At 54.2% G+C, this 14,455-nt stretch overlaps 1 protein-coding gene across 2 annotated transcripts in view; it reads left to right on the forward strand.

Annotated features, from left to right (window-relative positions):
* The first annotated feature begins 619 nt into the window (after positions 1 to 619).
* The window catches only part of WHRN (whirlin), a 37,715-nt gene continuing 23,879 nt past the window's right edge, over positions 620 to 14,455 (forward strand). For both annotated transcript variants that reach the window (XM_065695881.1, XM_065695882.1), the window contains exons 1-2: positions 620 to 1,360; positions 11,896 to 12,111. In XM_065695881.1, the coding sequence (XP_065551953.1) occupies positions 779 to 1,360; positions 11,896 to 12,111 (798 nt within the window). In that variant the 5' untranslated portion in view covers positions 620 to 778. The remainder of the gene's footprint in view (positions 1,361 to 11,895; positions 12,112 to 14,455) is intronic.

Raw genomic sequence — 14,455 nt, forward strand, 5'->3', positions numbered from 1 at the left:
CTGGCAGTGTTCAAGGCCAGGCTGGACAGAGCCTTGGGTGAGATGGTTTAGTGTGAGGTGTCCCTGCTCATGGCAGGGGGCTGGAACTGGGTGATCTTGAGGTCCTTTCCAACCCAAACCATTCTGTGATTCTAGGTTGGGGGTGGAAGCAGGATGGAGGGGAGCCCGGCATACAGAAGGTCCCAGGCAGGAATGTGGTCCCTGAGCCCCACTGATCCATGCTGGGTTTGATCACTGGATCTAGATCAGCAGCATCCCGCACAGGAAGGGCTTCTCCGGGCTGGATTTGCTGAGTGAAGGGCGTGAATTGGCAGGGAATTGGGGTCGGACTCCAAGACCGGCATCAGAACCTGCTTCAGCGCTGTCGGAAACGCGCTTACCTGTTGCTTCGGGATTAGAGCGGAGCCTGTGCTGAAGTTGCCATTGACCACAAGGGCTCACGGTGCGAGGAGCTGCGCGCAGCGCCCAGCCCGGGGCAGCCGCCTTAATGAGCGGGAGCGCTAATGAGGGGCGGGGCCGCGTTAATGAGCGGGAGCGCTAATGAGGGGCGGGGCCGGGGGCCGCTCTGTATAACCCGTCTCCTGGCAACGGCGGGGACGTCACTTCCTGGGGAGCCGCCGCGAGGCGCCGGGCAGCGCTCGGGCAGGGGGAGCGGGGCTCTGGGCGCTGTTCGGGTCCCGGTCGGGTTCTCTCGGTTCGGGGCCGATCCCGTTCGGGTCCGCCCGGTCCCGCTCGGGTCCATTCGGGTCCCGCTCGGGTCCGCTCGGGTCCCGCCGTGATGAGCGCGGAGCTGGACGGCGTCTCCGTGCACTCTTCCTCCTCGTCCTCGGGCTCCCTGGGCTCGGCGGCGGGGCCGGCGCCTCGGCCGCTCTCGACCAACGTGCGGCGGCTGCACCAGGCGCTGACGGCGCTGCTGAGCGAGGCGGAGCGGGAGCGCTTCATCCTCTGCCTCAATGCCTACCACGGCCGCCGCAACGTCTGCGACCTGGTGCGCTCCCTCCGAGCCCTCCTCGACGGGCCCCGCCGCCGGCAGCTCCTGCCGCTGCTCCGGCTCGTCCTGCCGCGCTCCGACCAGCTCCTCTTCGACCAGTACACGGCCGAGGGGCCCTACCTGCCGCCCCTCGTCCCGTCGCCGCCGGTGGTCCCCGGCGAGCTGCGCCAGGTCACCCTGCGGCGGAGCAAAGCCCACGAGGGTCTGGGCTTCAGCATCCGCGGCGGGGCCGAGCACGGCGTCGGGATCTACGTGTCCCTGGTGGAACCGGGCTCCTTGGCCGAGCGGGAGGGGCTGCGCGTCGGTGACCAGATCCTGGGTGTCAATGGCAGGTCCCTGGACAGGGTGACCCACGCCGAGGCGGTCAAGGTAAGCCGGCTCCGGGATGGGGTCTGGCGGCCGTGCCCGCTTCGCCTCCGCCGTGCGCCCCGTCCAGCTTCGCCCCATAGCGAGCCTCGGTGCCCGCTCTCCCGCCCCGTCCCATCCCGGCTCTGCGCTTCTTTGGGACCTGCGGCGCCCGGCTCGCATCGTGCCGGGGGGAGCGGGGCAGCAGCAGCGCGGGGCGCGCAGCCGGCGCAGATAGCGGTGCGTGCGGGCAGTACCGCGCTGCCGGGGCCGGCCGGGCACCGTCTGCAGCTCGTCCCCTCCGGTCCGAGCCGTTCTGCTCTGTCCCAGCATCTCCGGAACGCAGCGGTGCTGCTTGCGTTTTCCTTGCAGTCCGGGAGGCTTGTGGAAGTTGGCAGCCCGCGTGATGCAGGTCCTGAGGCGGGCACTGGAGCAGCTAGACCGTGTTTTCTGCTCCAAAAGGTGGGCAAACTGAGCCCAGGGGGAGCAGAGCAATCTCCCCAGGACCGCAGAGTGCCCGAAGCAGGAGCAGATCCTAGATCCCCTTCCAGCTCTACCGGAGAGGGGCAGAACAGTTACACAACCGAGGTGCTCTTCCCGCTGCGCAGCGTTTCCCTGCGTCCGTGTTGCTGTCCGTGTTGCTTACATTGCATCGGGGTGCTGTGGTTGAAGGCTTTCCTGTGAGGCTTGGTGAGGGAGCTCCGTGAACTGTGGGGTTTTCCCCTGGAACTCAGTGTTTTGAGCCCAAGTTCATGTCCGAGTGACCCATCCCGTTCCCAGAGATCATCTTGTGCCTGGTGGGCTCAGCTCAGGGCACTCCCGTGGCACAGCAGCACCAGGCACAAACCTGCAGGGCAGCAGTTTGTAAGGCAGAGTGTGGTGAGCCAGGGTCTGGGCTGAGCAGAGTTTTCCAGCTGTTTGTGCTTTAATTTTCCCATAATAAGCTAAAGCACTGCTGTTTGCAGCCTGCTTCGTGTGGCGCATTCCTCTGACAGCGCATTCATCTTGCACGGCTTTGATCAGCATCTTCACAGCCAGCCTGTGTGGTCCCTGCCCTGGCTTTAAACCTGCACCACAGGCAAGGGCATGTCTTCCGGGCTGGAAGCGAGTCCCTGCTAATCCTGGGAGCAGAGAAAGGATTTCATAGGATCCCAGCGTGGTTTGGGTTGGAAAGTGACCTTACAGCTCATCCAGCTCCAACCCCTGCCACGGGCAGGGACCCCTTCCACTGGAGCAGCTTGCTCCAAGCCCCTGTGTCCAACCTGGCCTGATTTGTAGGAATTCCTTTGGGTTTTCCTTCCTAATGCTAAGACAAGAACAGTGTGAGGGCTTTTGGAAGTTTGTCCGCAATTTTGTGTCCTGAAGATTGCAAAAAACCACCCCAAACTGCTGTATTTTGGCTGTGGTGTTGGGATGGGTAGAAATGAGGTGTCGGGAGTGCTCTGGTCTGTTAAATGACCTCATCTCTAATTCATCCCAGTCTGCTGGGTAATTCACATCACTTTGTTTGTTCTCTGTTACAATATACATGATGTCTTTTAGGCACTATTAATACTGGGTGAAACTAAGTGCTTCCTGCGCAGAAATCATTCCTTTAGGATGTGGGTTGCTAAGGGTTTGCTCTGTGACATTGCAGGAAAGAAGGAAAGAGAAGCTTAGAAATGGTCTGCTTGTGAACAGAACTTGTTTAAATGACAGCTCTGTCACTCACCCAGTTGTGCTGGCATCTTGGAGAGCTCCTGCGCTCTTGTTACCTATGGGGAGGGTTTATGACCCACGTAGTGGTGGGAGAAACACTTTCCTTGGGAAGAGCGGCAGTGATTTACAGGGCAGCTCTGATAGTTCCTCCCTAGGGTTTAAAATAAAGCCAGTGTCCTTGCGTGCTGCATTGAGGAGTGGATTGCATTCAGTGATGCTAAAGGGCAGTCTTTGAAGGATTTCCCTGGGGTTAAGATCCAAATACCTTGGCCTAAGGATCTGGACATCATGCAGGGTGTCAGAGCTGCAGGGAGGAGAGGTGGTGATGCACAGGGCAGCTTGACCCCAGGTTCTCTGCGTCCCCTTCAAACCTGGGAGCTCAGTCTCAGTGTAAGTGTTAACAGCTCCACAAAGGCCTCTGGCTGTGGTCTGGTCTCCTCGAGCAGGGCAAACGCCACCATGTCCTGACACCCTCACTGATGTCTGTTGGTCTGCTCTGTAGTGGATCGATGGAGAGAGAAACAGGATGAAAACAGCCGGGTTTGGCCCTGGAATTTCCATGTACACTGTATTTGGGCTCAAATGAGGGGAAAAAAGGTGAGCAGAGGCTTTCTTAATACAAAACCATGGCCGCGTAGCTCCTAGATGCTGTCTGCCTGCTTTAGATGGGGAGATGCGAATTATCCCTCGGTCAGAAGCTGTCTGATTAAGGTGCAGCTCCCATTTCTGTGTGTGGAGGATGCTCTGGCTCTCCATCTGTCTGAGCAGGAGCACGTTCCTGTGCTGCACTTCCATCTTGCCTGTCCTGCAGCAAGAAGCTGTCTGTCCAGGGCAGCATTGTTATTCATAATATGCAGAACGTGCTGTTTGGAGAGGAGTTGTCAGAGCCTGCTCTTCAGGGCAACTGCAGTAGACAGGGAAGGCTTTGGCTTAGGCTGCTCCTGGCTGTGTCGCACTGTTGTGAGCACCACAAACTTGCTGAACTGGAGATCAACTCTGTGCCTGTCAAAGGGTGCTCAGCTGCAGGCATGGGGCAGCTCTGCAGATGGAGCGTGAACGAATGCATCTTCTTGGCTTGTTTGTGTGGTCTAAGAGCATTCATTCACACTAGGTATTGCATTCATTGTACAAGTCATGGTAGCTCACTTGCAGCCTTCTCATGCCTGGCTGTGCAGCAGTACCCCAGCACTGCTCTCAAGGAGGAGAGAGGCACTAACTGTGGAGCAGGAGCAGTTTCTATCTCTTCAGGCATTGCTCGGAGCCGTGATGTACCAAAGGTGGAATCCTGGCACGAGAGGACAACGGCCACAACGCTGTACAAAGATGCAAATGGGGAGCTGCATCCCGTCCCAGCCAACAGCTAATGTGTGCTTTGTCACCGCTGCAATGGGGCTTGTGGATGTTTTAGTGTAAATAAGTTTAAAAAGTGGAATTCTGCCTTAAATGAGAAGATTACCTAAGCACTCCAAACCCATTCACTTAATGACCGGCTTCTTAACCTTTATGTGAACAGTGCAGTTTTATGCCTTGCCTGCTTCGTGCTCGCTGTTTCATCCAAATCAAAATGAAATGACTCCATTACAATTATAGCTCTATCATTCCAGCATTCGAGAGTGCACTTCAGTAATAGATCACTCTAATTTGAATTATGGGGTAAGTGGAGAAGTTTGTATTGGCTGTCATATATTTTTAGAGCTTGCTTGGCTTTCAGCAGCCTTTCTCCGTAGCACAGGGTTGATACTGCAGCAGTTGTGCTGAAAGTTTGCCTTGAGAAGCTGTAAAAGTAGTTAAAATCGAGGTGTTCGTGTGTTTAGACCATCAAAACGCTACCCAGGGAGGTATTTGTCCTCTGCTCTGGGGTTTGCATTAAGCTCACACTCCTTTTCCCCTGACTTTTGTTGCTTTGCAGTAGGGTTTTATGTCCTTTACATCCTTTAGGGAGGAAGGGGAGAAGAGAAAGTGTTAAAGTAGCATGACTGATGGATCATTCCTGCCTGAGGATTTGGCTTTATGAGCAACACCAGCCTCAAAAGAGCTGCACTGATTCCATCATTTGCCCTGCTGTGTGTTTCTGTGCTCCAGCAGGGCAGATCTGGATGAGCCTGATCAAAATCCCCTCAAGCAGACTCATTTGTGTGTGTAGGGCAGGGAGCGTGGTTCTTTTCACCTGGTTCGTCTGTGGTAGCTTGGTGAAGTGGTTTATTCTGAAGGACGTGGGATGGGTTGAGCCCACCCCATGGAGCTCTTCAGAGTGGCTTTGGGGAGAAGCTGCAGGGTTTGTGCATGGTGGGGCTGGGGGAAGCTTGCGATGAGGTTGGATGGGGCTTGGAGCAAGCTGCTCTAGAGGAAGGTGTCCCTGCCCGTGGCAGGGGTTGGAGCTGGAGAAGCTTTAAGGTCCTCGCTCAGAGGGTTTCACCCCTTCACAGCCTTCCCCTCTCCTGCTCGAAGTTGGCATTGAAAAATAACGAAAAGGAGATTAAAACTGGTGTTTTATTATCTCCTATTCATTTGGACTTTGGTGGTGGCAAACAAGGTGATCTCTTCCAGGGAGGTGATATTCCGTATGCTGTTGAAAGAGCTCCAGCTGCTTGTGGTACTGCTAAAAGACCAGTGAGAAATGACACAAGAGATGCACAGCCTTGAGCTTGGAGGCGTATTTAGAGTGCTTTTACTTTCCAGGCAGCTTATAGAAGGCAAATCTCATTTCATTGTTTCTTGTGATGCCCAATGAATCGATTGTCATCATCGGAGACTGCTGCTTTGCTGTAGTCAGTAATCACCACTGCTCTGTACAGGCATTGGAACAGCCTGTAGGAATGAATGCAGCTTGGTTTGGCTGAGTTTTAACCCTTCCAAGTACTTGGAGTTGTGGACCATCACACACAGTCATGGGATGAGCGAGTCCCTGGATTCCGAAAGGATACCAGGCTTGTTCCTTTAAATGCCTGCTTGCTTGTGTCTGTATTTTTAGAAGTCAGTGATCCAGAGGCTAAAAACCTGTCCCCTTTCCAAGGGATCTCAGGTGGCTGGAGCATGGAAAAGAAGGATGTGACTAACATCTCCCTCGGTAGATACAGTGGTAATCTACTCCTTGGTCTCTGGGTCTGCTTAGAAACACAAAACCCCCCAAAACCTGCCCACAAAAAAGGCCCTGCAGCCTCGGATGCAGGTGCTGTGCAATGCCATGCACGATGCTCTGCCTTTCTGTCCTGCAGACAGTTCCCATTTGCAGTTCTGTAGCCAGCTGAGCTCAAAGGGAGAGGGTGGGAAGTGTGAAGTCACCAGGATCTCCTAGGGGAAAAAAGGGGGAAAGAAAAAGGTCACTCTGGAACCTGGAGACATCTGCATTTTAGATTGGTTTGAATGCTCCTCGAAGGGAAGGGCACACGCCAGTGACAGTGTAGATGGGACAAGTGATGCTCATGGTTACAGAGGCAGATCTGATGACAAGCAGTGGAGCAGGCTAGACCTCACCTGCATGTTTGGTGCCCCACAGCAGGGCTGGTAAGTGATGCTCCATCCTCACTGTGAGCTAATCTGAGCTGATCAAGTTAATGCCACGTATAGTGTAGAGTGAAGAGAACTTGCACCTACAGAGAGCATCTGTGGGAATGCAAGTTTAGCACCGGAGTTGGGAGCAGGCTATATTTGCTGCCCTGCCACTCATTTCCCTCAGTGGGCAAGTTACTCAGTCATCTGTTTCCCTTCATTACACCAGCAAATCACAATCAGCCCTAATGAAATCAAATGACATTATACTGATGCGAAAGAGGAGAATGAGGTCCTTAATCTCTCCTCTGCTCATAACGCAGGGATGATAGTACTTGGCATTGATATTGGCTTCTTCATGTTAGGGCATCCTTGAGTTCTTGTAGTGTTAATGTTATTTAGTGGGCTCCTTGTAGATAAACAGTTCTGCCTCAGTAGAGCAATTGATAAGATAACGCAAAGGACAAAACCCTCTTTCCTTACAGCGCCCATTAGAAGAAAACAGAAGTGTTAGCGTGCAGCGTAACTGGGGAATCAAAGCATCTTTTACTCAGTTCCTCTGCCCTCAGGGAGGACGATGGATTTTGTTGACACCTTCCTCAATGCCATGTCTGCTTGGAGAATCGTTCAGCTCCAGATCCCCTCGCCTGAGCTGACAGCACATCTGCTGAAAGGGTCTGGCTTCGTTTCCTTTGACTGGGTGCTCTGTGAGTGCTCCCTGTCGTGGACCACCAAGCGCTCAGTAAATGGAGGTGAAACAGGGACCTGGGCGGCCTGGAGGAGCGCTGCTCCTGCCGGCTCCTTGTTCAGGAGCTTCACCTGAGCCCCTGAGGGTGGGATGTGCTGGCAGGGCCTGGGTATCACAGCATCATGGAATGGGTTGGGTTGGAAGGGACCGCAAAGCTCATCCACTTCCAACCCCCTGCCATTGGCAGGGACACCTTCCACTGGAGCAGCTTGCTCCAAGCCCTGTATCCTTGGTGCTTAGTCAAATGTCTTGCTCCTTTCCCCCACTGATTCTTTCCAAGTTAGTTTTCCCACCAACTAACGAACCATCCCATCGTTCTGTATTATGGGTTGGTTTGGTGGCGGCCCTTATGATGCTTTTCAGCATGGTTTGATGTGGAGTGGAAAGAGAAGGTGACAGAGGAAGCAGGGGCAATGCTTTGGTTGAGATTCCATTCATGCACTACCACCCCTCTGAAAGCACCTAAACAGCTTTCCAAGCTGGGAATTATGGGATGCTTTCCTGCTCTGTTTTAAATTGTTCTGGGCTTGCTTATGGATATTCTGGGCAGTGACCAGCTTTGGGAGGGGTGGGAGGTTACAGAGCTCTTGTCTTGAGGTGGGAATGAGGAATGTCAGCAATTAGAGGGAGCCAGCCTTGGAGCTAAGATTTCTTTTAACCTTTCCAGGTAAAAGGGACACTGCCTTCCCGATGCCTTGGGGCTAAATATGTGCAATCACCGTAATTATGCATCAATTTGCATTCATTTGCATAAGTGCCACTACTTGAAAGCCAAACTGCTGCCACCTTTGCTTTGGGAGAGGGGGAGAGGTTGGACTGTGCCTCCCGCAATTCCCATTAGTCTTCCTGACAAGGAGAACATCTCGCACCCTCCATCCCCTGTGCTGTGTCACCACCGCTTCCCCGTCTGGTTCCTGTCACCCAGCATCCCGTGTGGAGTGTCTCTGCTTCCCGTTATCCCTCCTGTTACTGATGTCTCTCTCCACCTGCCTCTGTGTCACCTTTGTCTTGTTCCACTTGTCTCTGTCCTCCCCATGCAGGGATGAGCTGTTTGCAGGCATCAGTGCAGGCCAGTGTCCTGGTTCCTTTGCACAGAAGCAATTCCCTGCTCGTTGTCAGGCAGGGTGATGGGAATACGCTTGATCCAGAGCATCTTATTCACTGCAACAGACTGATCATGGGCTGGGGACAGGCTCTCCCTATGCATTTGTACAGCACTTGGCAAACTTGGCCTTAACCAAGGTGTGTGGTGGGAGCTGTAATAGCCTCAGATGTGTCCTGCGTGCAGAGGATCCCTTTGGGGGTAGCTGCCTGCTGTCTTCTGCTCCATGCTTCCTGCTGGCAGAGGAGCCGTTCAGCTCATGTTGTCCAATCCACCTCCCTGTAGAAGGTCTCAGTCCTGCCCCTGTAGCCCCCACTGTCTGTAGCAGACACGGGCATCGTTCCTGTGGGCACTGATACAGGTTCGCTTGGTGTAGCGAAGCCCACCAGCTTAGAACTCTAGTGCCTAAAGGGGCTGCAGGAAACCTGGAGAGGGGCTTGGGACAAGGGCCTGTAGGGACAGGCCAAGGGGAATGGCTTGAACCTGCCCGAGGGGAGACTGAGCTGAGCTCTGAGGCAGAAGCTCTTCCCTGTGAGGGTGCTGAGGCGCTGGCACAGGGTGCCCAGAGAAGCTGTGGCTGCCCCATCCCTGGCAGTGCTCAAGGCCAGGTTGGACACAGGGGCTTGGAGCAAGCTGCTCCAGTGGAAGGGGTCCCTGCCCGTGGCAGGGGTTGGAGCTGGAGGAGCTTTAAGGTCCCTTCCAACCCAAACCAGGCTGGGATGCTGTGATAGTGCGGGAAAGAACAGTTAAACTGCATCTCCATGGTGCTGGAGCGTGCTGCAAAAGCTCCCTCTGCCTCCCTCCTGTGGCATCTCTGCGGTTCTTTCCTCTTTGCAGCTTTTGGTTTGGGGCTCTGTAAAGCATCACTTTGTGGGCACTTGGTGCAGGGTTGGGTGGTGCACGGTGATTGATAACCTCCACACTGACCTCTGCGGCTCGCAAATGGAGCGAGTGCTTGGATGCCCATTACCCGAGCAGCCCAAGAAGCCAAAGAGCTCTGGCGAGGCTCTTACTGCCGGAAGAGAGCAGCTTGAGTCTGTAGCGAGGGGGAGGATGGCTCAGGGTTAATGCTTCTTGCATCAAACTGTGCTCTACCCACTAAGGGTACGCACTGGAATAGATTGCTCGTTTCATTAGCACTGAAGGTAAACGAGTGGGCTGCATCCCTACCAGAGGCACATTTAATTCAGGCTGCCAGAGGAATAGCGGGGATTAAGTGCCATTGATTTCTGACATCAGTGTTCCTACTGGGTGCATTTTGGAAGGCCCGGAAGATGCTTTTACACAGCGTTCAACCCTTTGGCACCCTCAAAGTGGCAAGAACAAGGGGAGCATTATGAAGGTGGGAGGGTTAAGCCTTCAATAACGCAGGCCATGCTGGGCAGGAATGGCTTGGCACCGGTGGGTTTGGGAAGGGTGGCTGCTGCCAGGTTCATGTGAGGAAGGAGCAAGCTGTGTTGTGTGTTGGGTTGGTTTTGTGGGTACGTGAGATGTGTGTTTGCTTTTTGTGACTGCTTTAAGCCATCTACTTCATTCCCGAAGTTCTTGCTACCTAATTCCATAGAGTGTTGTTAGGGGATGGGTGGCCTCATGGAACCAACCTGCCCTTCTCTCTGGCACTTACTGCTTCTAATAACATTTCTAGGCAGTTGGGGGCTGTTTTCCTGCTGAATGCTTTGGCACTGATCCCCATATTCAACTGAATTCTTCCCTTCAGCTTGCCTTGTAGCAGCGTGCTTGCACACTGTGGGGCCAGCATTAAACCTTTCATAGCAGTCTTCAGATGTGTTATTGATGGGGAAAGCCAAATTCTCTCTGAGTTTGGAGCAGAACACAGCAGCTTGGAAAGGGGGGGAGCTTTAAGGTCCCTTCCAACACAACCCAGGCTGGGGTTCTATCAATTGCCATCTGTATGGATGGCCCCACTCTGCCCCATAGCAGTAAGTCCTTTGTGGGTGTCACTGTCCTCCCCTATCTGTGATCACCCAAAAGGTGCATGTGGCTGGGAAGGCAGCAGAGCTGCGTCCTGAAAGGCTCCTAAGTGTAGGGAAGGCCTATGGTGCGGTTCCATTACCTTCCTGCCCTAGCTCTTCAATAGGCATCAGCCGTGGGCATGTGCTGAGGCAGGATGCAGCCAACCTTCATCAGCCTCCTGGTGCCCAGCGTGGAGCCCTGTCTGTGCTCATCACCTCTCCTGTGCCTGGTAGGGCTGAAACCCTCAGATACAGCTCCATCATCCCAGTGAGCCTGGATGTGCTGAGCACCTCTGTGAGAAGAGATTCCTGGTCTGCGATGTTTGAGGGACCAAGGGGACGGGGCCTGGCCTTAGTGAGCAGCTCAGGATGCTCAAGTGCTCTGTGCTTGCTCTGATGGAGCTGTTGGTTCCACAAACCTTGTTTAAGCTCTCCAGGCACGTGGTGACCTTGGGAGCATGTGACAAACCTGCAGCCAAATTCCTGTCCGTGATGGAGATGCTGAACTGGGAATTGGCGAGCTGGATTCTCGCTGGCTCTGGCAGGGAGTGGTGCGAGGGCAGAGCTGGGAGCCAGCCAGCCCAGTATTACTGATGATATTACTCCTCACCAAAGAGCTGCGGGGATTTGTTCTTCCTGGTCACGAGCTTTGCTCAGCAGCTTCTCTGCTCAGTGGGGAGAGGAGACCTCGTGGGATCAGTTCATCAAAAGGACATATATATGTGGGAAAACAGCCCCAAAGCACCGCCTGGGAGCAGATCCAGAGTGTTAACGTTCCAGAGGCCTCAGAGCACTTACACTTGTCCCCAGGTAGAGCTCTTACCTGTTCATTTAACTTTACTATAGTGCCTATGGCAGCTGCTCACAGTGGAGGCTGGAGGAGCAATTGCAGATCACCTAATCTGCGCCCACCATCATCTCTGTGCATGCTGCTTTAAATAGAGATGTATACTTAATAGCTATTGTTCTTATTAATTGCTTGTGCTGGGGAAGGCAGCTGGTAATGGAATGGCAACAGAGGCTGGATTTCCCTAAAGCATCAGGATCTCTTCCAGTGGCAGAGTTTGGGTTGAGGGGGAACAAGCAGTGTCAGTGCCTCAGCACCCTCACAGGGAAGAACTTCTTCCTCATCTCCAACCTGAACTTCCCCTGTTTCAGTCTGAACCCATCACCCCTTGTCCTGTCCCTACAGTCCCTGATGAAGAGCCCCTCTCCAGCATCTTTGTAGCCCCCTTCAGACACTGGAAGCTGCTCTGAGGTCTCCATGTAGCTTCTCTTCTCCAGGCTGAACAGCCCCAATGTTCTCAGCCTGGCTCCATGCGGGAGGAGCTCCATCCCCTGAGCATCCTTGTGGCCTTGCTCCAGCAGCTCCATGTTCTTCTTGTGTTGTCTTCCTTATGTATCTCAGGCATTCAGCTGCTGGCTGCGGAGTAGCTTGAAGTCTTTGCACCTCAAGGAGGAGCACAACCCCTCCAACCTGGAGTGCTGAGCCAGGCTGACTTCCCCCTCCAAAGGCATTGACTCTCTGCTCTCTTTGGTTGCCTTCCAGGTGCTGAAGGGCTGCAAGAAGCTGAACCTGTCTGTGCACTCGGTGGGCCGCATCCCCGGGGGGTACGTCACCAACCACATCTACACATGGGTGGACCCGCAGGGCCGCAGCGTGTCCCCGCCGGTGGGGCTGGCGCAGCACCAGCACAGCTCCCTGCGCAAGGACAGCGAGAAGAGGAGCCACCTCCAGCTCCTGCAGGAGGGAGATGAGAAGAAGGTGAGCACAGGGATGTGGCACGGCCCTGGGGGTCTCTCTGTGGTTGTTGCTATGTGGGTGCCAACCATTGCACTGCTCATTCCTGTGGTATCTCCATGGGGATAGCCTGTCTCTCCTTCTGGATATACTGGGTACTGGTTTTACCCTTGGTCTGTAGCTTTCCCCCTGTCTCGCACAAGGAGTCACAGAATCCAGCCTGGTTTGTGTTGGAGGGGAGCTTAAAGCTTATCCAGTTCCAACCCCCTGCCATGGGCAGGGACACCTTCTAGTTCCCAGTACTCTTACGGTGTAAACTGGCTTTACTATAAGTGAAGCCAGCACTTCAAGTTTCAATCCTGACTTGAGGGATTTGGTGTTTCTTCTCCCTTGTGCTTCCCATGCCCAAACAGACCTAAAGACTGAGCGGCCGTGCCTCTTGCACTGGAGGCAGAGGCTGGAGGGGCAGACTCTCTCCGTGATGATGGATAGGGAACCTGTTTGTCTTGTACAGCCAGGACATGGTGTGGCCTCACTGGCGATCCTGGGGTACTGGCATATGGGTGAGCGTTGTGCTTTTCCCAGAGGCACAATGTTGCTTGGAGCCCATTTCTATCCGGTTACGCTGAGATCTCTATGAGGGTGCTGAGGTGCTGGCACAGGGTGCCCAGAGAAGCTGTGGCTGCCCCATCCCTGGCAGTGCTCAAGGCCAGGTTGGACACAGGGGCTTGGAGCAAGCTGCTCCAGTGGAAGGGGTCCCTGCCCGTGGCAGGGGTTGGAGCTGGAGGAGCTTCAAGGTCGCTTCCAAACCAAACCAAGCTGGGATCCTATGTTGTATGCCCGAAGCATCCTCGTCTCTGCCTGGAGGGGTCTGCAAGCTGGAGCTTTCCACCTCAGCCAGAGAGGAAACAAATCTAACCCAGGCTGAAGCAGTTTCTGACGCAAAATTCATGTGGGCCACAAGGGAGAAGGCCCCATCACTTTAAGAAGAGAAAAGCTGGCTTGCTGGTGTCCCCTGCCCCTCCATGTCACCTTGATACAGCAGGCAGCAGCTCTTTGAAGCTGGAGTTAGGTGTTTCTCTGCACATTGTTCCTTTAGTCCTTGCTGAGTATCAACATGAAATGCTTAGAAGCCTGCACATGTGCCTTGTACCTTGTGTAGCACCAGACAGCCCCTTCCCGACAGTCCCTGCAGAGATGGGATTCCTCATGCCCTGGCTGTCCCTGGGCGCCTTGGCTATGTATGGACCAGTTACCACCCCAAAGCACCCTCTTCTGGGCTGCTCCTGAGCTCCTCAGGGGTTGCACAAGAAGAATCCACCTGATCTTTGCAAGTTAAAAGAGCTTTAATTACTGCACCTGAATCTGCTTTGGAAGGAAATGAAGCCAAGTTGAATGAAGGCCACATTAAAATTTGAAGAGCATCCGTGCTGGGCTTGCCTGCTGTTGGGTGCACTCACAACCAAGGTGTAAGGGGTCCCCAGCTCCAAGTGGTCCCATTCTAGCTGAGCCAGGCTGCAGGACCTTGGCTCGCTGACCTTTCCACTGCATGCTTTGCCTTAAGCTTGCCTCCAAACCCAGCTCCTCCTCACAATCCTGCCTGTTGGTGTCAGTGTGCAAGGCTGGGTGACAGTAACCTCCGCTCCTGAATTCCCATCTGCAAGACCTGCAAAACCCAGTGGATGCTACAACTTACATCATAGAATCATAGAATAGTTTGGATTGGAAGGGACCTTAAAGCTCCTTCAGCTCCAACCCCTGCCACGGGCAGGGACCCCTTCCACTGGAGCAGCTTGCTCCAAGCCCCTGTGTCCAACCTGGCCTTGAGCACTGCCAGGGATGGGGCAGCCACAGCTTCTCTGGGCACCCTGTGCCAGCGCCTCAGCACCCTCACAGGGAAGAGCTTCTGCTTAAGATCTAACCTGAACTTCCCCTGTTTCAGTTTGAGCCCATCACCCCTTGTCCTGTCAGTGCAGCCCCTGATGGAGAGGACCAAGGCCACCAGACCCTTCTGTACCCAGAGGTGCCTTGCTTTGATCCCCATGACCAAGCTTGCTGCAGTGAGGAGAGCCTGACCTGGCTGGTAGATTTGAGAGGGGTTATTTGCTGTGACTGCCCATGTCATTTGCTCAGCTCCTGCTTCAGGGCATGAATTAGCTGAGCTGCTTTGTCCTGATGGACTGTGGACCATCAAGAGATGCAAACATGTCCCAGAGCACACGAACAGCCTGCCTCTAGTTTTCTCCCCTCTTTATTTGTACGTGTGGAGTTGGATCTATTTAACTGTTGAAAGTGGGGTCATTCTGCTCACAAATATCACGTAAATAAATGCCACGTACCCCTGGTGAATTCAGCCCAGTCAACCGCA

Source organism: Lathamus discolor, chromosome 15 (genome assembly GCF_037157495.1).
Source record: "Lathamus discolor isolate bLatDis1 chromosome 15, bLatDis1.hap1, whole genome shotgun sequence".
NCBI classification, from domain to species: domain Eukaryota; kingdom Metazoa; phylum Chordata; class Aves; order Psittaciformes; family Psittacidae; genus Lathamus; species Lathamus discolor.